This window comes from Carcharodon carcharias, chromosome 19 (genome assembly GCF_017639515.1).
Source record: "Carcharodon carcharias isolate sCarCar2 chromosome 19, sCarCar2.pri, whole genome shotgun sequence".
Taxonomy (NCBI): Eukaryota; Metazoa; Chordata; class Chondrichthyes; order Lamniformes; family Lamnidae; genus Carcharodon; species Carcharodon carcharias.
The window spans coordinates 14691866-14716094 of NC_054485.1; the positions used below are offsets into that span (position 1 = coordinate 14691866).

The following is a 24229-nucleotide window of genomic DNA, read 5'->3' on the forward strand; positions in this document are numbered from 1 at the left end:
CCAATTGATGGTAGGCATGACTCAAATCTAACTTCACGTAAGCTTTTCCACCTGCCAGTTTAGTGTATAAATCTTCAATTTTAGGTATGGGGTGTCTATCCAGTTTTGCAACATGATTGACTGTTAGTTTATAGTCCCCGCCTATGCTAAAGCTTCGCTTAGGTTTGGGAACAGGTACAATTGGAGCTGCCCACTCTGAAAATTGTACTGGTGGTATCACTCCCAGTTTTGCTAATCTGTCCAGTTTAGCGTCTACCTTATCCCACATTACATAATGTATTGGTCTTGCCTTCATCAATCTTGGTGTTACCTCTGGATCTACATGAACCGTTGCTTGTAGCCCCTCAATTTTTCCAAGTTCTTCCTTGAAAGCTGAGTCACATTTTTGTAGCAACTGTGAAAGTCCATTAGTTCTCCGTTGGAAGATTTCAGTCCATTCCAATTTAATTTTTTTCAGTCATTTTCACCTGAGGAGACTAGGTCCCTCACCTGCTACTATCATCAAGGGTAACCTCACTGTTTGAGCTCTGTAGTGTGCTGTGACTTTTCATCTGCCCTTGAGTTGCATGTTTTCTCCTGTGTAAGTCTTTAAATTTTCAACAGTTTCTTCTAAATTCAGCTCACATTCTCCATGATTCAGGTATTTTAAAGTATGCTCACCAATCACCATAGTTGGTGGCACCAGTATCCACCTCCAGTCTGATAGGTTTCTCATTCACTCTCAGGGTTATACAGCAAGGCTCTGTTCTTCCTACCTTTAAGTTATACAGCGAATAGATATCAGCATCGATTACTTCAAGCTTTTCAAAGCTGTTTATCTCATAGAGTTTTTGCCTTTGTCTGACAGTCTGCCTGATTCTGTCTTCACAATGTCTCGCGAGGTGTCCAAATCGATGGCAGAAGAAACATTCAACCTTTTAAAATTGTGTTTCATTACAGGGCTGTCTACTTCCATCTCTGTTGCTATGATGTCATGCTTTTGCTGCAAAGTTTTATTTTTTAATTGGCCTGCTAGTGGTGGCTGCTTTCCCGCTTCAGAATAAAGCTCTGCAATTTCGCGCTCTTCTTGGCTGAAGCTCCTTGCCCAGCATGGAGGATGGTGCCATTTTGTGCTCCTCGAATAGCTTCTGAGTCTCCGGAAAATCTAGATTTGTTTCAGCCAACAATCTCCTCTGAACCGCCTTTTCATTTATACCAAACGATCACTGAGCATATCATTGATAGAAGTGCTGAATTCACAGTATCCAGTTAATTGCTTCAGACTCTCCACATAAGAAGCAACTGTCTTCCCCACAGCTCTAATTCTCGAGTTAAATTTAAACCTTTATATGGTCACCGACAGCTTGGGCTGGTAATGATTCCTCATGAGGTTCACTAAACGGTCAAAAACTTTGGAGCCTGGGGCACTGCGGGCACCCACAGATTTCGAATGAATCCACGTGTCTTACGCCCACACGTGGACAGAAGGATCGCGCACCTCTTCCCCACCCCTGCAATGTCGCTCGCCTGGAAGAAGGACGTGAGGTGTTCAACATCGTGAGACCAGTCGTCCGAGGTTGGATCAAATGGCTCCACTCTTCCAAATTGCAGCATCACTTTGGGAATTAATTTGATGTTCAGAAGGAAATTTTCTTTAACTTACGGCTACCCTGCGAGGTGCGGCCTCATTTTGGTTCTTCTGATTTCCTTCGTTTTTCTCACTTTTTACCTTATTTTTTCCCATGATTTTTTGTGCTATTACTCTCGTCGCCAGTTTGTTGGACCCAGTGCCCTTGGTTTGTTGGGGCTAAAGGATCCGGGTGGCATGCTTTGTTTGGTGTGACTGAGTTGGTACAGAGACAGAGAACATCAGTAGATCATTGTTAGAATAAACAAATGCTGTATATTTACAAACTAAAGTCTGCAACTATACTTATGTGTTCACTACATAAAAACTCTGTCTTCACTCAGCAGTGACTAATTCAAGACTCTCACAGAGAGGTAGCCTGCGTTACTCTGCTATTGGACATTAAGATCATGTGATCTTATATTACAATACTTGTCTCAAAGGCGTACTACATCTCAGATTACTACACAATTCCCAGACCAAATTGGACACGAGCCATGCATAGCAACAGCTAGAGTTGGATGGCACATCTAAAGCGTATGTAACCATCAACAAGCAACAAGCCTGTATATGTGCCTACCTTTTGGAGTATCGTATGCATGTGCAATCTTCCAAAGGACCATGGGGAGTCTTTTGCAAGGACTTCCCCGAGCAGTAGTATGCCTAGATGATATTCTGATTACAGGGTCAATGGAAGCCGAAAATTTGGCCAACCTGGAAAAGGTGTTAAGAAGATTCTTGGAAGCCAGTGTACAATTAAAGAAAGAGAAATGTACATTCCAAGGACCAGAAGTTACTTACTTGTGTCACTGGGTGGATGCCATGAGTTGCATCTGGTAGAAGAGCAAGTTAGAGCAATCAAAGAGGTGCCCTCTCCGTCCAGTGTGGATGAACTCAAGGCTTTTCTGGGCATGATCAACTCTTATAGTTGCTTCTTGCCAAACTTGACAACAGTGTTAGCTGCAATATACTTATTGTTAAAAAAGAATCATCTTTGGTCATGGAATTCACAACAAGAAGGAGCCTTTGTGAAAATTAAGAAGCTGTTATATTCATCATGTCTAATGGTACATTATGACCCATCAAAATAATTAATATTAACCTGTGATGCGTGTCCTTGCTGTGCGGGGGCAGTGTTGTCACACAGGATAGAAGATGGTTCCGAAAGGCTAATTGGGTAATTCTCCATAACCCTTCCTGCAGCCGAGAAAGGTTATTCCCAACTAGAAAAGGAAGGTTTATCGGTGATATTCGGAGTGAAGAAATTCTAACAGTTTCTGCATGGACAACATTTCCTCATCGTGTTGGAACATAAAACATTAAAGGGTTTATTGAGTGAGGATAAGGCCATTCCGCTAATAGCCTCAGCCAGAATTCAACATTGGGATTTGATATTATCCCTGTATGAGTTTACCTTTATGCACCATCCAGGCTTACATATTGCAAACGTGGACACAATCAGTCGTCTCCCGTTACCAGATAATATTGTACATGCTCCAGTGCCACAAGAAGTTGTGCTTGTGCTGAATCTCTTGGATTCTTTGCCTGTGTGTGCAAAGCAAATTAGAAATTGGATGAACAGAAATCCAATTTTGTCGAAAGCACATGGCCTTGTAAGGGTGGTTAAATTCACGAGTGTCTGAAGAGATAAGACCATTCCATGCCTGAAAATCAGAGTTAAGTTGTCAAGATGGAATCTTGTTGTGGGGATCAAGAGTCATTGTCCCTTTGCAAGGAAGAGAACTACTCTTGACAGAGCTTCATAATGCACATCCAGGCATTTTGAAGATGAAAATGCTTCTGCGAAGCTGTGTCTGGTGGTAGGCATAGGCAGTGATATTGAAAGCAAGCACTGTCTCCATTGTCAGCAACATTCGTGGCATCTGTGGGAGTGGCCTGGTTGACCCTGGGTTAGACTACATATTGATTATGCAGGTCCATTCTTAGGTACCATATTTTTATTGATTGTAGATGCGCATTCTAAGTGGATGGATGTGTATGAAGTTAGATCACAAAGATCGAATACAACTATTGAAAAGCTGTGTCAATGTTTTAGTATACATGGCCCACTAGAAGTCATCGTTTTGGATAACGGTACATTCTATACCAGTACAGAGTTTCAGAGATTCATGAGTTTAAATGGAATCAGACATATTAAAACTGCACTGTATAATCCCTCATCAAATGGTTTAGCTGAAAGAACTGTGCAAACTTTCAAATCAGGAATGAAGAGGTTATCAGAAAGTACTCTTGAAACTTGTCTTTCCTGCTTTCTTCTCAATTATCATATGGTGCCTCATTCAACTATGGGTTCAACACGGTCGGAATTATTGAAACACCAACTACGTACGAAGTTAAGTCTGCTGTTTCCAAACTTAGAGAAGAATCAGAGTAATCAAAAATTGAATCATGATATTCATAGCTAAACTCAAAGATTTACTCTGGGAGATACAGTTTTCGTGCAGAGTTTTGGAAGCGGGCCTTGTTGGGTTCCTGGCACAATTGTCTTCGAAGCTGGTCCCTTGTCCTTCCAGATGGAAGTAGAAGACCGAATTGCTTGAAAACATGTGGATCGTTTTATGAGCATAGGGACATTCCAACAACCAGCTATTCCGCCTGTGATTAACGTTGAACCATTAATCCTTGCGGTGACAGATCGACCAAGCATAAACACACCCGATATGTCTGTTGAGTTGCGTAACCCTGAACTGCCACTTTTTAATGTTGTATCTGATGCTGTGGTTCCTGATCATGTCAGTCCAGTGGAAGAACTTCAAGTTGTGGAGCTACACACTCTAACTAAATAAGGAAACCACTTCAGAGATTTAATCTTTAATCATCTGAAGTGGTATATATATGTATATGTTGTGGATTAAAATGCTCTTTGCAAATAGGAAATGTAAAAAGAACTAAAGGGGGAGGAAATGTAGTGATTGAAAATATAGCCTTTTCCCACTGCCTATCAGGGCTCATGTTTCTTATAGATTGACGATTGTGCCCTTAGCACAGGTAATCCTCAGTGTGTATGGTTTTCTAGTCGAGGACCTGGTTCAAGCATGTCTGGTACATTATGGTACATCAACCCATTGCATAAAGTTTTGGTTCGTCTTTACCAGTTCAGCAATGGAAAGGAACAGATAGAGCACAGCATGGAGAGAAATAGTTTCAAGAGACTTATAACAGATTCTTGTGGTGCTGATATTTTTTGTCTCATTAAATTGGCAACCAGCATAAGGAAGTGTGAAGTAGAAATTTGTGCCTTTGCGGAGACGGCCTGCAGTTGAACTGTAAAATATCTGTCTTGACATTTACCAGCACTAAAACCTGCTGGAAATGTACGAAGGGTGTTATCACCCAGTTTGCTACTATAGTCCTCATTGCAATGCTACCTCTGGCTGAGAGGAGAGCACAGGCTGATAATGGATACTCCAGCAATATTGCAATGCTTTCATTTCAGGCTGAGAGCAAGAAATGTAATTGGAAATTAAGCTATACTGCAGGACAGAACAAGTCTGTTTCTGTGTTAAGATTTATAGGAAACAACTAAAAACATGGGAAACCTTAAATGTGATGGACTGGTAGGCTAATATACTGCCTTGTAAAGTGCTCAATGAAAGGTTTCTTCTGCCATCTCCACATGACCACTTCAAGACTAAGATAAAATGCTGTAACTGCTTTGATAAACCTCATACTGTGAAAATTGCAAAGTTGCTGAGGTTAGTAACATGGTCTCGCTTAGCTACAGGAAAGGGTTTAATGCAAGCTTAACAGTGACATACATACATGGGGAAGTGGTGGTGCAGTGGTATTGTCTCTGGACTGGTAATCCGTGAGACCCAGGGTAATGCTCTGGGTGCCTGAGTTTGAATCCCACCATGGCAGATGGTGGAATTTGGATCCAATGAAAAGGAGTTAAAAGTTTGATGATGATCATGAAACCATTGTCATAAAAATCCATCTGGAAATCTGCTGTCCTTACCTGGTCAACTCCAAACAATGTGATTGACTCTGAAATGCCCCCTGAACAGGGCAGTTAGGAATGGGTAATAAATGCTGGCCTAGTCAGTGATGCCCTGTGGATGAATGTAAACAATAAATCAAGTTACTGGGACATAAAGGGTGAGGTGTTCATTGTCCATCATTTCTCTGCAGCTAATGGCAACTATACTGAATCAATTGATTACAAATACATGGGATTGCAAACAGTTAGAGTCCAGGCAAATGCTTGGTTTTGTATTTAAAAACCCTTCAAAAATGTATTGAAAATGTGTTGGGGATCATTTTAATTTTGATGATAGGAATAATATTTGACCAGTTGCCTGTTGTACAGCTTACCCAGTTGCCTACAATAGAAATCAAATTGGGGAAAGATGTATAGCGGGTGGCTAACTTGATAGCACATCTTATAGCAGTGTTCAACGTTAAAATGACTTTTAGTGGCCGGTGGGAGATAGCGGTTCAGCAGCCTGTGTTACAGCTCTCTATTTGTATTTCAGTTGACTTGTGCTGCTAGGGTATATACGCCTCATTAGACCTCGTGAAATTTGTTTACGAGGAAGATGCACGCCTTGCTCTGTATTTCCTAATGGGTTGGTTCATCAGCCCGCCCCATCTTGGTGGATCGTCTTTTATCCTCAGGATCTGGGAAATGCTGAGAAGGCGGTGGTTTTCCCTGAGCTATGAGACTTTGTGCTCATAGTGTTCCTGTGCTGCAATTAAGTGGGGAATTGAGGGTTGTGGCTAGAGCAGCAAAGACAGAACAACCATAATCAAAAGAGAAGCATGTTAGAAATACTCAGCAGGTCTGGCAGCAGCTGTGGAGAGAGGAACAGAGTTAACGTTTCAGCTCAATGACTCTTGTCAACGCTGGAAAATGTTACAGGTAGAATAGATTTTAAGCATGTACAAAGGCAAAGGAAGAGGGCTTGGGGAGGGGAGGAAAGAACAAAAAGGTCGGTGAAAGGGTGAAAGGGAAGAAATTAAATGGGTAGTTTTTAAAAATTCATTCACGGGATGTGGGCGCCGCTGGCTATGCCAGCATTTATTGCCCATCCCTAGTTGCCCTTGAGAAGGTGGTGGTGAGCTGCCTTCTTGAACCGTTGCAGCCCATGGGGTGTAGGTACATCCACAGTGCTGTTAGGAAGGGAGTTCCAGGATTTTGACCCAGCGACAGTGAAGGAACGGCGATCTATTTCGAAGTGAGGATGGTGAGTGACTTGGAGGGGAACTTCCAGGTGGTAGTGTTCCCATCTACCTGTTGCCCTTGTGCTTCTAGATGGTAGTGGATGTGGGTTTGGGACGTGCTGTCGAAGGAGCCTTGGTGAATCCCTGCAGTGCATCTTGTAGATGGTACACGCTGCTGCTACTGTGTCAGTGGTGGAGGGAGTGAATGTTTGTGGATGTGGTGCCAATCAAGTGGGCTGCTTTGTCCTCAGTGGTGTCAAGCTTCTTAAGTGTTGCGGGAGCTGCACTCATCCAGGCAAATGGGAAGTATTCCATCACACTCCTGACTTGTGCCTTGTAGATGGTGGACAGGCTTTGGGGAGTCAGGAGGTGAGTTACTCATCGCACTATTCCTAGCCTCTGACCTGCTTTTATAGCCACAGTATTTATATGGCTAGTCCAGTTCAGTTTCAGATCAATGGTAACCCCCAGGATGTTGATAGTGGGGGATTCAGTGTTGGTAATGCCATTGAACATCAAGGGGCAATGGTTGGATTCTCTCTTGTTGGAGATGGTCATTGCCTGACACTTGCGTGGTGTGAATGTTACTTGCCAATTGTCAGCCCAAGCCTGGATATTGTCCAGATCTTGCTGCATTTGGACATGGACTGCTTCAGTATTTGAGGAATTGTGAATGGTGCTGAACATTGTGCAATCATCAGTGAACATTCCCACTTTTGACCTTATGATGGAAGGAAGGTCATTGATGAAGCAGCTGAAGATGGTTGGGCCGAGGACACTATCCTAAGAAACTCCTGTAGTGATGTCCTGGAGCTGAAATAACTGACCTCCAACAACCACAACCATCTTCCTTTGTGCTAGGTATGTCTCCAACCAGTGGAGAGTTTTGCCCCTGATTCCCATTGACTCCAGTTTTGCGAGGGCTCCTTGATGCCACACTCGGTCAAATGCTGCCTTGATGTCAAGAGCGGTCACTCTCACCTCACCTCTGGAATTCAGATCTTTTGTCCATGTTTGAACCAAGGCTGTAATGAGGTCAGGAGCTGAGTGGCCCTGATGGAACTCAAACTGGGCGTCAGTGAGCGGATTATTGCTAAGCAAGTGCTGCTTGATAGCACTGTTGATGACCCCTTCCTTTACTTTCCTGATGTTGGAGAGTAGACTGATGGGGCGGTAATTGGCCGGATTGGATTTGTCCTGCTTTTTGTGTACAGGACATACCTGGGCAATTTTCCACATAGCTGGGTAACTGCCAGTATTGTAGCTGTACTGGGACAGTTTGGCTAGGGGCGGGGCAAGTTCTGGAGCACAAGTCTTCAGTACTATTGCCAGAATATTGTCAGGGCCCATAACCTTTGCAGTATCCAGTGCCTTCAGCCATTTCTTGATATCACGTGGAGCGAATCGAATTGGCTGAAGGCTGGCACCTATGATGCTGGGGACCTCCGGAGGAGGCTGTGATGGATCATCCACTCGGCACTTCTAGCTGAAGATTGTACCAAATGCTTCAGCCTTATCTTTTGCACCGATGTGCTGGGCTCCTCCATCATTGAAGATCGGGATATTTGTGGAGCCTCCTCCTCCAGCAAGTTGTTTAGTTGTCCACCACCATTCACAACTGGTTGTGGCAGGACTTAGACCTGATCTATTGGTTGTGAGATTGCTTAGCCCTGTCTATCGCTTGCTGCTTATGCTGTTTGGCACAAAAGTAGTCCAGTGTTATAGCTTCACCAGGTTGACACCTCATTTTTAGGTAAGCCTGGTGCTGCTCCTGGCATGCCCTCCTGCACTCTTCATTGAACCAGGGTTGATTCCCTGGCTTGATGGTAATGGTAGAGTGGGGGATATGCCAGGCCATGAAGTTCCAGATTGTGTTTGAGTAAAATTCTGCTGCTGCTGATGGCCCACAGTGCCTCATGGATGCTCAGTCTTGAGTTGCTAGATCTGTTCAAAATCTACCCCATTTAGCATGGTTGCAGTGCCACACAACATGATGGAGGGTATCCTCAATGTGAAGGCAGGACTTCGTCTCCACAACGACTGTACGGTGATCATTCCTGCCGATACTGTCATGGACTGATGCATCTGCAGCAGGCTGGTTGTGAGGATGAGGTCAAGTATGTTGTTCCCTCTTGTTGGTTCCCTCACCACCTGCCCCAGACCCAGTCTAGCTTTGTCCTTTAGGACTCAGCCAGCTACCCTTGGTGATGGGCATTGAAGGCCCCCACCCAGAGTACATTCTGTGCCCTTGCCAGCCTCAGTGCTCCCTCCAAGTGTTGTTCAACACAGATTCATCAGCTGAGGGGAAGGCGACATGCTAATCAGCAGGAGGCTTCCTTGCCCCTGTTTGACCTGATGCCATGAGACTTCATGGGGCCCCGAATCGATGTTGAGGACTCCCAGGGAAACTGCCTCCTGCCTGTAAACACTGGGCCACCACCTCTGCTGTCCTGTCCCACCACCGCGATATACCCAGGGATGGTGATACTGGTGTCTAGGACATTGTCTGTGAGGTATGATTCCATGAGGATGACTATGTCAGGCTGTTGCTTGACTAGTCTGTGAGATAGCTCTCCCAATTTTGGCACAAGCCCCCAGATGTTAGTAAGGAGGAATTTGCAGGGTCGACAGGGCTGAGGTTGCTGTTGTCATTTCCAGTGCTGAGGTTGATGCTGGGTGGTCTGTCTGGTTTCATTCTTTTTTTGTGGCTTTGTAGTGTTTGTCAGTTGCTTGCTATGCCATTTCAGCATCAACCACATTGATCACATGTAGGCTCAGGTAAGGACCGTAGGTTTCCTTCCCTGAAGGACATAAGTGAACCAGATGGGTTTTTACAACAATCGTTTCGTGGTCATTTATTGAATTCAAATTCCACCATCTGCTGTGGCAGGATTCACACCCAGGTTCTGAGAACATTACCCTGGGTCTCTAGACTACTAGTGCAGTGACAATACCACTATGTTATCACCTCCCCTTATCGTAGACTTGAGTAGACTCATAACAAACAGTTGCTGTCTGAAAAAAATGTGAACAGTGACTACAATCTGGAAAGTTGAACTTGTTGATAAGCCTGCAAGGCTGTAAAGTCCCTAACTGAAAGGTGAGATGCTGCTCCTCAAGCTTCATTGGAACAGTATAGAAGGCCAAGGACCGAGAGGTCAGGGAATTGAAACGATAAGCAGCCAGAAGCTCAGGGTCGTGCTTGTGTCCAGAATGGAGACAATTAATTAAACTAGTGAGCAAACTTCGCACAGCATAATGTAATCTATTCAGCAATCTCACTAGCTCCACATGATACCCATCTTCACTTAGCCCAATGGAAAGAAGTTGACAGCTATATGAAGCAAAATGTGATGGTGCAAGATAATTTAGAAACCACTGTGTCAGAAAGATATTTTGCATCTATGGCTAAAATTCAGCAAAAGCTGCCTGAATTTGGAAAGAAGCTCAATGCCATTTCTGAGAATTTTTTCAAAAAAGTAAGCTGACATTGCTGCACAACAAAAACAGGAACAGAAATACCTGGAAAACCTCAGCAGGTCTGGCAGCATCGGCGGAGAAGGGCACAGTTGACGTTTCGAGTCCTCATTCTGTTGCAGGGTCATGAGGACTCGAAACGTCAACTGTGCTCTTCTCCGCCAATGCTGCCAGACCTGCTGAGGTTTTCCAGGTATTTCTGTTCCTGTTTTTGTTTTGGATATCCAGCATCCACAGTTTTTTTGTTTTTATCTCTGACATTGCTGCAGTCCTGTTTACAGATAACCCCCTCCCCAGAACAACTTTAAGTTGTTGTGAGGGATTAGCATAAAAAGTGCCTCTAGTTATGGGTGCATTAGCCTCTAGCAGCTGATTGTTAATTGATGGATGTGGGGGTGAATGTTGAGGAGCTCCCATAGGGTTTTTGTGGTGGTGTTGAAAATTCAACAATGCTTATCATCTTTTTCTCTTTTCTAATCGCTCATTTCTTCTTCGCCATCGCCATCAGTGGTGCTGACTCATCATTTGGTATCATTTAGATAATGACTTCTCTTGGGAAAAAGAAAGACCTGCACTTATATAATACCTTTCATAGCCTCAAGACATACCAAAGCGCTTTGCAGAAAATTAGGACTTTTGAAGTGTAGTTGCTGTTGTAAGGTAGGAAATGCAGCAGTGAATTTGCACAAAGCAAGATCCCACAAACAGCAATTAGATAAACTGTTTATGTGATGTTGACTGAGGAAGAAATATTGGCCAGGACAGCAAGGATTTCTCCAGGGGATGCTGGGGTGTTAGGATCTCTCTAGACAGACAGGTGAATTATGATGAACTGAAAGGCCTTTTTTGATAATAATTATCTTGTATTAAAATAGCTCAGTAACAATGTATCACAAAAGCATTAGCCACTGCTGTAAAAGCAGTGTAAGTAGAGGAAATTAAAATCCCTGACAAACACACCTCGGTTCCAACAGGAATCCCTGGATATTGATCAGGACCAGGAATGCCAGCTGATTTCTAATTTTTGCACCTCCCTCATGCAGGCCCATTGACAAGAATTGAGGAGGTAGCCTTGCCACACTTTATTAATCCTGATATAGCTGCCACAGACCATATCATACATTAGCATCCTGTTCCTAATTATCTAAATCGTTCATAATCACACACAATCCCTTGTCATTTGTTTCACATACAATTCCATATAATCAATATCACAGGCATTTCTTATCCTTATCACGGACTGTCTCATTTTAAAAATTCTTTCATGGGATGTGGGCGTCGCTGGCTGGGCTAGCATTTATTGCCCATCCCTAGTTGCCCTTGAGAGCTGGTGATGAGCTGCCTTCTTGAATTGCTGCACTCTCTGTGGTGTAGGTACATCCACAATGCTGTTAGGAATGGAGTTCCAGGATTTTGACCCAGTGAAAGTGAAGGAATGGCGATATATTTCCAAGTCAGATGATGAGTGGCTTGGAGGGGAACTTCCAGTTGGTGGTGTTCCCATCTATCTGCTGCCCTTGTCCTTCTAGATGGTAGTGGTCGTGAGTTTGGAAGGTGCTGTCAAAGGAGCCTTGGTGAATTCCTGCAGTGCATCTTGTGGATGGTACACACTGCTGCTACTGTGTGTCGGTGGTGGAGGGAGTGAATGTTTGTGGATGTGGTGCCAATCAAGCGGGGTTGCTTTGTCCTGGACAGTTTCAAACTTCTTGAGTGTTGTTGAATGTTATTTATAATCATGTGCAATCACAGATCAGCTACACTTTTACACTATCAAATATCAAGCAGGGCAGCCTGTTATCTCATAACATTTACTTCATGTACAATCTTGCATTGCTTAGTCACCTATATGCACAAATACACGTATCACCTGATCACCTGGGCAAAACTTATTCATAAGAAATTTCAAGGAGTTATGGGTGCTTTTTTTTAGACTTAAGCAATAGAGGGAGTTGTCCTCATTCTTTTCTGAGAAGGAGATTCTGAAAGAAGCAAGTGTGTCTGTATTTCAAACTCCTGATCAGTTACTCCAAAGGGAAAAGCTTATTGCATTATTTTTGATTCCTTTAAAAATGAAGCATTACTGTTACATGGTGGATTTTATAAAACTACACAGACTTAAATTGTAGAAATGAATGGAATCTCTTAAATACTAAATTAAGAAAAAAAACCTTTCAAACCACAATGTCCTTCCTTGTTACTTCCTCTCGTCAGATCTGTATTGTGTCATGTAATTGCTCAAGCGATTTGTGAACAGCAAAGGAGGAAGTAATCCCTCATCCATTATTAACAAATACAGCTACTGTGATGTTGTGCGAGAAGTTTGTAGCTTTCATTCGAGTCCTTTAATACTGTGGTGGAAATATTTGAGGATCTCTGAAGACACTGAGTTTAGGAGTTGCAGCTTTGTCATTAAAATAGGGTAAGTATTTTCAATCACTTGCTGTTTCTGAACGAGCATCACTTGGTAGTCACAGTGATAAGGCACTCTTTATTTAGTGAATTATTTGTTGATTGAATGAGCATTTTTCTTAACAGTAAAGAGACAGCCAATTAGGGAAAAATCTTTTGCTGCCGTGAGTATTAAAGATTATGTCAATTTGAATTGAGAAGTAGATAACCATCTTTAATGGTAACATTTAGCCATTTTAATTTAGATGGTTTTCTTTGAATGTCGTGTTCTGTTATGCTCCAGGAGGCACCACCCTGAGGAAAGAAGGGGCACATTTCCTCACCACCTTCCCCCAGCTTTTTCCTCATAGTCCTGCACATTTTTCCTTTTCCAGCTTATCTGATTCCCTTCTGAAAATTCCTATTTAAATCTGCTTCCTTTCAAATCCCCAGGTGACCTTCCAGTGGTCAGGAATCGACCTTAACCTGTATGTATGTCAAAGCTCAAAACAATAGACGAAACTCGCTCATTACCTCACCCAAACGCATTTGTTTGAATATTTCAAAACATTACCACAGAAACATAGAAGCATTGCACCAGCAATTAGGGATCTTCAGTTAGATGATGGGCATGCAAAGATTTAGTGAATGTTATAAAGGCAACTGTTGGGGATGAGCTTTTCTCCATAGGAAGGACACAACAATCGCCTTAATGCTCCCGGCCTAAGGAGGGAAAAGTATCAGTCAAAGTTTACAGGAGAGTCATCTGGAATTTGAAAGGAAGCAGATGTAAATAGGAATTTTCAAAAGAGAATCAGATAAATTGGAAAAGGAAAAACGTGTAGGACTATGGGGAAAAAGCTGGGGGTGGGGGGTGAGAGGTGACTGGGACCAATTGGAGAGCTCTTTCAAAGAGCCAGCACAGGTATGATGGACCAAATGGCCTCCTTCTGTTCCACGAGATTCGATTATTCTGTGAAGTGTATATATTTGGATGTTGGACAGGGCCAGGATCAGGCTCAGCTGGAAAGTCTGTTTTGACAGACCAACTTAGACCATTTGACGAGATGCTAAAGGATGGTCTTTATCCGTGGGCAATGTGACCTCACATTGCACCCCAGTGTGAGTCAGTGCAATTGGGTGAAGAAGGCAGACAGAGAAGGTGAAATTGGTGAGAGAAAAAGAACTGATGTGCTTGAGATAATTACAGGTTTTTTTTACGTTACTTAACTTGTCATTTGTATATTTTGAAGCATTAGTTTTCATTTGAGTGTTCATGGACTGAAAAAAAACACTTTAAGGCCTTATGTTTACACTGCACCAGTGTTATATCTGTGCTGGAATGACTTGTTTAGGAGGGGGTTTGGTTCTAGACCCCTTATTCAGAGAAGGTTCACTAGGTTGATTCTGGGGATGAAGGGATTGTCTTATGAGGAAAGGTTGAGAAGGCCATACTATTGGGCCTATAAGTATTGGAGTTCAGAAGAATGAAAGGTGATCTTACCTAACCATACAACATTCTGATGGGGGCTTGATAGGGTAGATGCTGAGAGGATGTTTCCCCTTGTGGGGGAATCTAGAACTAGTTTCAGATAAGGGGTCTCCCAGTTAAGACAGAGATGAAGAGGAACTTCTTCTCTCTCTCTGGTTCTAGGGCCCCAGGCCTTCTAGAGCTGCAGATGTTTTCAAGTTCCTTAGCTTTCAATGTGTCAATTCCCTCATGGAGATGAATCAAATTCGGTGAGCATTGAAGTCCATGTAGGTGGTGTCGACCTTGATGGGACATCCCTTTGTCATTTCTGGCTCCCTGATCTTCTGCCATACACTCAGGTGGTGTCAGTGTAAGTGATTTTGGTGTTCCTCTGCAATAAAAGAGTGGGGGAATGGAGGAAAAGATTGCTTTCACATTTTGTGTGCTACTTCTCTACAACAACAACAGCTAGCGCTTTTCACATTGTAAAACATCCCAAAACACTTCACAGGAGCATTATCAGACAAATGAGACACTGAGCTATTTAAGAAGATGATAGGATAGATGAACGAAAGCTTGGAGGAGAGAGAGATAGAGAGGTGGAAAGGTTTGGGGTGGGACTTCCAGAATTAAGGGCCTAGGCAGCTGAAGGCGCAGCCACAAATGGTGGGTGAGGGGAATCAAGGATGCAGAAGAAGCCAGTATTGGAGGAGTGCAGAGTTCTTGGTAGGTTCTTGGACTGAAGGAGGTTATGGAGACAAACAGTGGCAAGGACATGTTGGGATTTGAAGACAAGACTGAGAAATTGAAGTGTTGTTTAACTGGGAACCAATGGAAGTCCATGAGTACAGAGGTGATGTGGTGAGTGGGGCATAGTGTGACATTTGATAAGGGCAGCAGAGGTTTGAATGAGCTTAAGTTTACAGAGGGTGGAAGATGGGAGGCTGGCAAAGAAAGCTTTGGAATATTCAAATCTGGAGCTAACAAAGGTATGGATGAGAGTTTCAATAGCTCATGAGGTGAGGCAAGGGTGGGTGTAGCGTTCAATTGTTCCGTGTTTGATTATGTGAGTCAGTTTGCTATTGATGTTCACTGAGCTTGATTGGTTATGTTTGGGTGTGCACTCAGAGGAAAGTAAACAGACTGTAGAAAGAACTGGAAGCTAGAGCTAGAAGCATGGAGTAGACATTTTAAAGTTTGTGCACTCATAGATCTATGCATAGATGATGCACCAAGTTTATGAGATATAAAACATACAAAGTGGAGCTGGACTATATGGTAATGATGGAAGTAGGCAGTTGGTTTTGGAGGAGATGTGGGGCTGGAAGTTCAGCTCACAGTCAGATAGGAGGCTGAGGTGGCAAACAATCTGGTTCAGCATTAGACACGGGCCATGGAAGGGGATTAATCCAATGGCTTGGTAAGAGAATTTGTAGCAGTGCTAAGGTTGCTGCAGTTCCCAATTTTTGGTTTTACAATGTGAATCCTTCCATATAACAAATTAAAATAGTCCAAGGTGGGGGACGCTCACCTAGGCTTTCCATCTCAACTATTCACTTCTTCTAATGAAGCTTTGTTTTAATTTAACAGAAGCTTAAGTCTTTAATAATGCTACAGCAGCTTAAGCTTCCATCGCTTAGGTTTTATATTCTCTCCTGAACTCAGGTCAGATAATTGGGTGAAATCAGCTGTGAGCAAATAGGTACTCTTCAAGAGAAAACTAAATTGTTAGTAATCAGAAAATGCTAATGTTAATGTGGTTTAATTAGTGAAACAGCTTTGGTTTGATCACTTTGTTAACTAGCAAAGGCTTAGGACTGTTTTCATGGGGTCAAATGCGATAGTGAATAAGATGTCTATCATTAGCTAGCTTCTCAGCATCTCCTCCCCAACTGGACTGAGTTCAGTGGATTGTACCTGACATGTGACTGCCAACTGTGACTGACAGGGTATTTTGCAACATCAATAACCATCAGTATGCATAAAGGAACAACTACTTCTTTGTTCCAGATAGAGAACAGCTATGTACCTGACATACCAGGACTGTCACAAAGGAAGTGAAGAATGAATATGCATTTATCATAATGCCTTTCGCAAACCCAGAATGTCCCAAAGTGCTTTACGGAAGATGAGTTATTTTTAAAGTGTTGTCACTATTGTTACATAGGAAGCATAAGAATATAAGATCATAAATAGGAGCAGGAGTAGGCCATTTGCACTCCTCCACGCCCACCCTAAACCTCCTCCACCATTCAATAAGATCATGGCTGAACTGATTTTGTCCTTAACTCCACTTTTCTGCCTGCATCCCTCATAGCGCTTGACTTCCTTGTAGAGCAAAAATCTGTCTAACTCAGCCTGGAATATACTTAATGATCCAGCCTTCACTCTTCTCTGGGATAGACAATTCCAAAGATTAACAACCCTCTGAGAGAAGAAATTCCTCTGTATCTCTGCCTTAAAGGGGAGACCTCTTATCTGAAACTAGTTCCAGATTCCTCCAAAAGGGGAAACACCCTCTCAACCTCCACCCTTTTAAGCCCCCCTCAGAATCTTACATGCTTCAATAAGCTCATCACTCATTCTTTAAACTCCAATACTATAAACCCAATCTCCTCAACTTTCCACATAAGACCATCCCTTCATCCCAGGAATCAGCCTAATGAACCTTCTCTGAGCTGCATCCAATGCAAGTAAATCCCTCCTTATTCTGGGTGTGGTCTCACCAATACCTGCACAGTTGTAGCAAGACTTCCCTACCCTTGTAGTCCATTGCCCTTACAGTGAAGACTAAATGACAGCAAGTTTGCCCATTGCAAGCTCCTACACAAACAGCATCAGACGGTGACCAGGTAATCTGTTTTACCGATGTTGGTTGAGAGATAGGTATTATCTATCAATTTTGTCCCATTCGCCTTCCCTTTCCACAAACCTTTCCAAATTTTTACCCTCTTCCCTTTTAAAAGCTATTGCTCCCTCCATGATTTTTGCCTGGATATTCTTTGTCCTAATAACCGTCTCGGGAAACTAAATTTGTCCAATATGCGCCTTTATTCTTCTGGTGATGATCTTAACCCTATGTCCTCTAGTTACTGAACCACAGTGCCATGGCAATAGTTTCTTTTCCCCATATTTACTTCATCAAAACTTTTGATTATTTTGAGCAGCCTCATTGGGTTTCCCCCTTAATCTTCACTTTTCTACTGGAAAAGAGTCTGAATTTTTCTAATCTCAGCCCAGACAAAAGTTCTCATCCCAGGTTTAATTTTGGTAAATCTCCTGCACTTTCTCGGTGGCATTGAGGTGCTTCTAAAGTCGGGGAGCCACAGCTGGACATATTCTAAATGCAGCCTAATAAATGAATTTAACATTACCCCTTTGCCTCTGTAATCTACACACCTCCTGGTGAAAGCTACAATCCCACATTCCATTCACAGATTTATCACTTTCTTTCCTCACTTTTAGAAATTTGTATATTTAAACTCCTAAATCCTCCTGTTCTTTTCCTTTAAGTGCACTTCAAAATCATGCATAATTTGTTCCCAAGATGTACCACCTCAAATTCTCCACGTTAAATCTTAGCTGACGCCTATCTGCCCGATGTGTTAATTTTTCTACGTTCTTTGACATCCTCTTCCCAGCATAATCTCTACATTTATGCCGTCTGCAAATTTTAATATTGTGATTCCACACATGGGGTGATTTGATGGCCTGAATTCCATGCTCCCTGCTGGATTGTTTTTGGGCTGGGATGGGAATGTGAAGTAGAAGGAACAGGCTTTCCTCTGAGTTCTTGCCTGTTCCAACCTTGCAGCGATTTCACATTGGGGCAGGCAAGGCCTCGGATGAGCCACCCGCCCTTGCCCCAATTGAGGCCCCTAAGTGGCCAAATCCTAAAAGCCCTGGCCCATGAGAGTAATCATCCTAAAGGGAGCTCAACGAATCACTGATCTGCTTTATTTTCCAAACAACATTGAATGTACTGAGCATGAGTTACCACCTGGCTCATGTAATTTAATCAGATGCAGCTTGGCCTCTCGTAATAACAACAGTTTGCACTTATATTGCACCTGTAACATAGAAAAAAATGTCCCTAGGCGATTCACTGAGTTGTAAGGAAAAATTGAACCCCAAGCCAAAAAAGGCAGCAGGAGGAGTGACCAAATGATTGGTCAAAGAGGTGGGTTTTAAAGAGGGTCTCAATGGAGGAGAGGCAAGGGGGCTTAGGGAGAGAATTCCTGAGCATGGGGCATAAAGGATTCAAGGTATAACTGTTGATGGTTGGATGAAGGGAAGTGGGGAGGGGGGTGGGGTGGGTGGAGGGGAAGAGACATTGAAGGTCAGAGAAGAAAGGAAAGTTTAGGGGCAGAAGTTGAAGTGCTGGAGGAGGTTACAGAAATAGGGAGGGGCCAGGCTGTGTGTCTTGGTTTTTCTGCTTTCATATTTGTGTTCACAACTTTAACTCAGTTCCTGCTGAGCACCTAGGACCAAGATAATAAATGTGAGGTGTTTCTTGATTATTGAGATGGGCGGACAAAATGCTTATCGTCTTCATTCTTTAGGGAAAATCTGGATTTTAACCATCTTTCATGGAATCATCTTTTCTTAAAAAAAAGTAAATTATGGGAAAACACTTTGCTTTAAAACATACCCCTTAATTTAATTCCTGCCCCACAGCTCCCACCACCAAATCAGTTCATTGGGAATGCTGTCAATAAAGTCAAAATGTGATGTAGGTGCTCAATATTTAAAATAAAAATTCTCCCCGACACATTGTCACCCTTGCTCCATCCTGAAAATGTCTGTGATGTCTGATCAATACATTTTGTGTCATATTTGAAAAAGGCCAACCTTTGAATCATTTTTTCTTTTCAGGTTTCAGTGTTATTTGTAAACACGTAATTGTTTCCTGCAAGATTTGGTTTCTATACCATTCAGTGATGAATCTAACTGACGGTAACGCCACCTATGCAAACATTGTGGGCTTTGCTCACGCGAGCAACAGCAGCTGCCAGGTTGATGCTAAATTCAGATACATACTCTTCCCAATTGTCTATAGTCTCATCTTCGTACTCGGACTTATTGGAAACCTCTACGTGCTGTGGGTCTTTAAACTCATGACCCCAGTAACGACATTGACTGAGATTAAAGTCTTCATGGTGAATCTGAGCATAGCAGATCTACTTTTTATCCTGACGCTCCCTTTTTGGATCGTGTACTACAGTACCAAAGGGAATTGGATCTTTTTGGAAATCCCCTGCAGGGTGGCTGGCTGCCTATTTTTTATCAATACCTACTGTTCTATTGCGTTTCTTGTGGTGATCAGTTATAACAGGTACTGTGCCGTGGCACATCCCATAGAAACAGTTCAGAATAATGGCAGAAAACGTGGCTTCATTATATCAATAATCATCTGGTTTATTATCATTGGCGGTGCAACCCCCTTCCTATTTCAACAAGGAACCAACATACATGGCAACGTTACTCGGTGCTTTGAAGGATATGGCGAGAAATCTTCCAAGCCTGTGGTTATCATCCACTTTATTTTGATTGGAGCTTTCTTCGTGGCCTTCCTTATAATTATTGCCTGCAACCTATGTATCCTGAAACTGTTATCGACACAACCGGGCCTACCGAGCAGGAGTGAGAAGGTGAAGAGACAAGCTTTCCGCATGGTGTGTGCAGTCATCATCGTTTTCTGCATCTGCTTCGTCCCCCATCATCTGGTGCACGGTCCCTGGACCCTCACTGTCCTGGACCTGTGGCGGAAGGATGACTGTGAATTCAGACGTGCAGTGAACGATGCCCATCAGGTCACACTGTGTTTGATGGGCTTGAATTGTACACTGGATCCCATCATATACTGCTTTCTGACCAAGAAGTTCAGGAAATTTTTGACACAGCGTCTAAGTCAATGGAAAAGTACTCGGAGGAGTGTGAGGACTATCTCCACAGACACAAATATGGATGGAGAGATAGCTTTGCAGAGCACAGGCAACAAATAAAGTGTGGTACAAAAGCAGAAAATGCTGCAAAAACTCAGCCAGTTTGACAGCGTCTGTAGCTTCTTCTTCAGAGCTGTCAGAGAGAAGAGCAGCACTCCTTCAAGGTTGGCATTCCCGGAACAGAAGTGGCAGTGAATTAAGAAGGGCCTGAAGGGTCAGCCCTGAAGAAGAGTCATATGGATTTGACACATTAACCTTGTTTTTTTCTCTCTCCACAGATACTGTCAGACCTGCTGAGCTTTTCCAACATTTTGTTTTTGTTTCAGATTTTCAGCATCCGTGGTATTTTGCTTTTATCATGAAGATAAAAAGATCATGTTGCTGATTGGACAAAACAAATGTTGATTTTTCCTGACTTGTAGAATTTATCTTTATGTTTTTTTAAAATGTTTTGACCTCACTGTCGATAAATATGAGCATTGTCTTGTTTAATATCATGAGATAACATCTCTGCCATGGATAAGCTGTTCAGTTTCAATTATTTTTAAACAAGAGATTTTTGTGGCATTTTAGCATTCAACAACAATTTACAGCACTTTTAGTGTTAAATTCACAGCATGTTTTACCAAGAGGGAGGAAAAGTACAGATGTCATGCCACCTGGCGTCAGACTAGGGGTGGCAACTGACATCTTGGTCAATGAGGTGAGTTTTGAGACACTTTTCCAAGATGGAAAGGGCAGTGGAGAGGCTTAAAGGTTCAGGATGAGAGACCCAGACAACAAGACCAATGTGCTTGAACTCTGCCGCTGAGATGAGGGGAAAATGGATGCACAAAAGGCAAGAATCAGAGAGTGAAAGGATGTGAGAGGGAATATGGAGGATAAAGCAGAAGACTTGCAGAGATGGAGATGATATGAGGGGATGGAGGAATTTGAAAATGAAGACAGGCTATCAAATGCATTAGAGGACAGGAAATCAATGTGGGAAAGTGATTTAATATATGCATTAAGTTTTAGACAAGTTGAAGTTTGTGGAAGAAAGGGAGGCCAGTAGTGGAGAAATTAAGTCTGGAGATGACAGAAGTGTGGATACGGGTTTCTGTGGTGGTGGTTTGAGGTAGGAACAGGGTGGGGAAGGGGGATTTGTTGCAGATTGGGCACAGTTATGAAACTTCCCTGACCAATGGGAAAATAACTATTTGAGCCTGACAAGTATGAAAAGTGGCCAACTGAGGAAGGTGCTGAAGGTCCAGAATCCATTGCACCATTCTCCCAGAAAGGAGCCAATTGTCCAGAAGAAGTGGAGAAAGAAGAGAGAAAAGTTAAAGAATTGTTAACTTTTAGAATAAATTGTTGCCTAGCACATTAAGAATGGGCTTAGTTGAAGCATTCTGAAAAAGGAAACTGTCAGATTGATGGTCAAAAAATGGTTACATTCTTGGTTCTTTAACCCATGTCGCTCTGGATATTTTTGATTTCTACCTTTCAGACTGCTCCCTGTATGTGGTCTTTGGCCTCAAGGTTATTTTAATATAAATATTATTGTGCACCCAAAATTGTTAACCTGTTTTTGTTGTTATGGCAACAGCTGTTTCTATCCCATGTTTCCATGGGATCCTCCCTGGTATAAATGGATATTAGAGTTACACAAAGACTAGACCTTATTTTAGGCTTTAAGTAGCAAATTGATTAGACAGCATATAAGAAGGCTAATAAGAGCAGAAACATAACATGATTACAGAAGCTTTTGCTCTGTGATAACTTTTCATATAATGGAAAGTAATCACAGCTCAACACTCCAGTGTTGTGACCATAACTGCTTATCTCACATTGGTTTTTAGCGCTTCCCGCACCAAATTATTAAATTGTTTGGTTTATCTTATTATCTTCGGAGATTCAGCCAGACAGTTTTTCCTTGAAGGCGACAGGTCAAGTTCATTGACTTGAAAAATGTTGGCTAATAAATATTTTAATAACAGTAATCGGAGTTTCTTGAGATTAAGTAACGGTCAGTTGAATTCACAAAGCTGCCAGTCAGATACATATTCCCACAAAACCCACAGCATCTAGAATGCAGAGCTTGAATTTCATTCCATGATGTAACCTAGATTTTGTGATATTTAATTGTTAGTCTAGCTTTTGCTTTAAAGCTATGGCTGATATACTCCTTATAGGCTAGTGATCTAAATTGGCAGGTTGTCAGATTAATTAGAGGTGAATTATTTTTCTTGGGAGTTTTCTCAGCTTCCTGTCTTTGTGTTGAAGCCAGATTATTTCAAGAGGCAAAAAGACAACATGAACTGACATCCTCCTCCTTTTTGTGTTTATTTTAAAGAATATTTAGCTATGATTTACAATTTTATATGAGATATGACAGCTGTGTTTCAAAAACCCTCATGAAGATTTGGCAACGGCTGCCATCATTTATTGAGCTTTGCGGGTTCTTACCTAAAACCGCCGGGTATAGTTTTATAGTGCAGCCAAAAGATTGGCAGGAGGATAGGGACCTGGCAGTAATCATTCCCATCTACAGTCGTATGCTAATGAAGCAGTGACTCTGGTAAAGCTTGCATCGCAGGCAGTCTTACCCTCTCCTCAAAAAAGGGAAGAACATTGGCAGGAGTGTGAAGCCACTGCCTTTAACTGCAATGCAGGCCCTTCAGGGTGGTGAAAACAGATTCAATAGTAACTTTCAAAATGAATTGGATATATAAGTAAAGAGGAAAAATCTGCAGAAAGAGGCTGGAACTTCCAGACATTGGATGACTCAGCTGGTATAGGCCAGATAGGCCAAAGGGCTTCTTTCCACTCTGAGATTCTACTAAATCCAAATCTCTGACTGTTGATCATGTCCTGCCATATTAAAGCTGTGAAGATGTTTTCTTGCTTTCTCTTCAGGTTAGAAATTCAGGTTATTGAATAAAAATCCCTGTGAGGGAATGTTCATTGTAATTAACTCGAGTTCAAGTGCTTGAGTACAAATTTTGAGCTTGTCTACGCATTCAGTGGAGATTTCTGCTTGGCTCAGTGGATGTGCAGTGGAATTTCTTTTGGGGGATTATAAGGACTTAATGCCTAAATTGGACTCCCGAATTTCATTAAGACAATGAAACAGCTTTTGTTTGTCTTTCCAATAAGCACATCTGCAAAGGAGGCAGTGGCTTCAGAATGGCATTGTTAAAGGTGCTTTTGTGGAACTTACTCACTCTGGTGAAGCATTGCGCTCCCTATGACAAACATGTGTTTGGAGAACAAAAACGGAATTACGTGGAAAAACTCAGCAGGTCTGGCAGCATCGGCGGAGAAGAAAAGAGTTGACGTTTCGAGTCCTCGTGACCCTTCAACAGAACTGAGTGAATCCAAGGAAGGGGTGAAATATAAGCTGGTTTTTGGTGTTTGGAGCATCTCTGTAATTTATCCAAGGTCTTTGATGCCTCCTGTTTGAACTATACCTCACGGACTATCTATAAAATGAACCTGTCCTGCCCAATCTTCTAAAGTGTGTACAGCTGAACATCCCAGTACATCAATGTATCATGTGGCAAATCAGCCAGTGACTTCATGAAATATAAATCAACACTTCCATGTTGAGGAAAATGGTTGCAAAAAAGCCACAGCTACAGGAAAAATGAGTGCTAGCTACAGTTAATGTTCTCTCAGTGCATTGGTAGGAGAGGATGGCTCCTGCAGAATAAGCTACATCAAGCCAAGGTGGGACTGCAGCAGCACCTACATCGACTTGGTGGAAGACCAGTGCACAACGATGCACCGAAAAGCTCCTTTATAAAATTCAGCACTCATTCGCTGTACTATTGTTTTGTGTTTCTGTAAATGAATTGGGTTTGTGAAGAACATTGCTTAGCAATTTTCATTTGTAAGTTCTAATTTAAATTTGCAATTTTGTGAATAAATATTTTTACAAATCAATTTTTGCATTGCAATTACTGAGGAGAGCAAACAGCAAACCCGAGAATTAAAATATATAATATGTAAATAAATCACAAAATATTTTCTTTAATTACAAACAAAAAATGCTGGAAAAAAACTCAGCAGGTCAGTCAACATCTGCAGAAAGGGGAACCGTTTCAAAAGAGGATTGCATAGGCATCTGAAGTGAAAAAAATACTGTGCTACGGGGAAAGGGCGGGTGAGTGGAAC

General features: G+C 42.3%; 1 protein-coding gene across 2 annotated transcripts in view; it reads left to right on the forward strand.

The window, feature by feature from the left end:
• The window catches only part of ptafr (platelet-activating factor receptor), a 39732-nt gene extending 15734 nt beyond the window's left edge, over positions 1-23998 (forward strand). The window contains exons 2-3 of one of the 2 annotated variants that reach the window (XM_041213698.1): positions 12479-12686; positions 19002-23998. In XM_041213698.1, coding sequence (XP_041069632.1) covers positions 19067-20131 — 1065 coding nt within the window. In that variant the 5' untranslated portion in view covers positions 12479-12686; positions 19002-19066 and the 3' untranslated portion in view covers positions 20132-23998. The remainder of the gene's footprint in view (positions 1-12478; positions 12687-19001) is intronic. The other variant, XM_041213699.1, reaches the window with a different exon arrangement.
• The last annotated feature ends 231 nt before the right edge of the window (positions 23999-24229 follow it).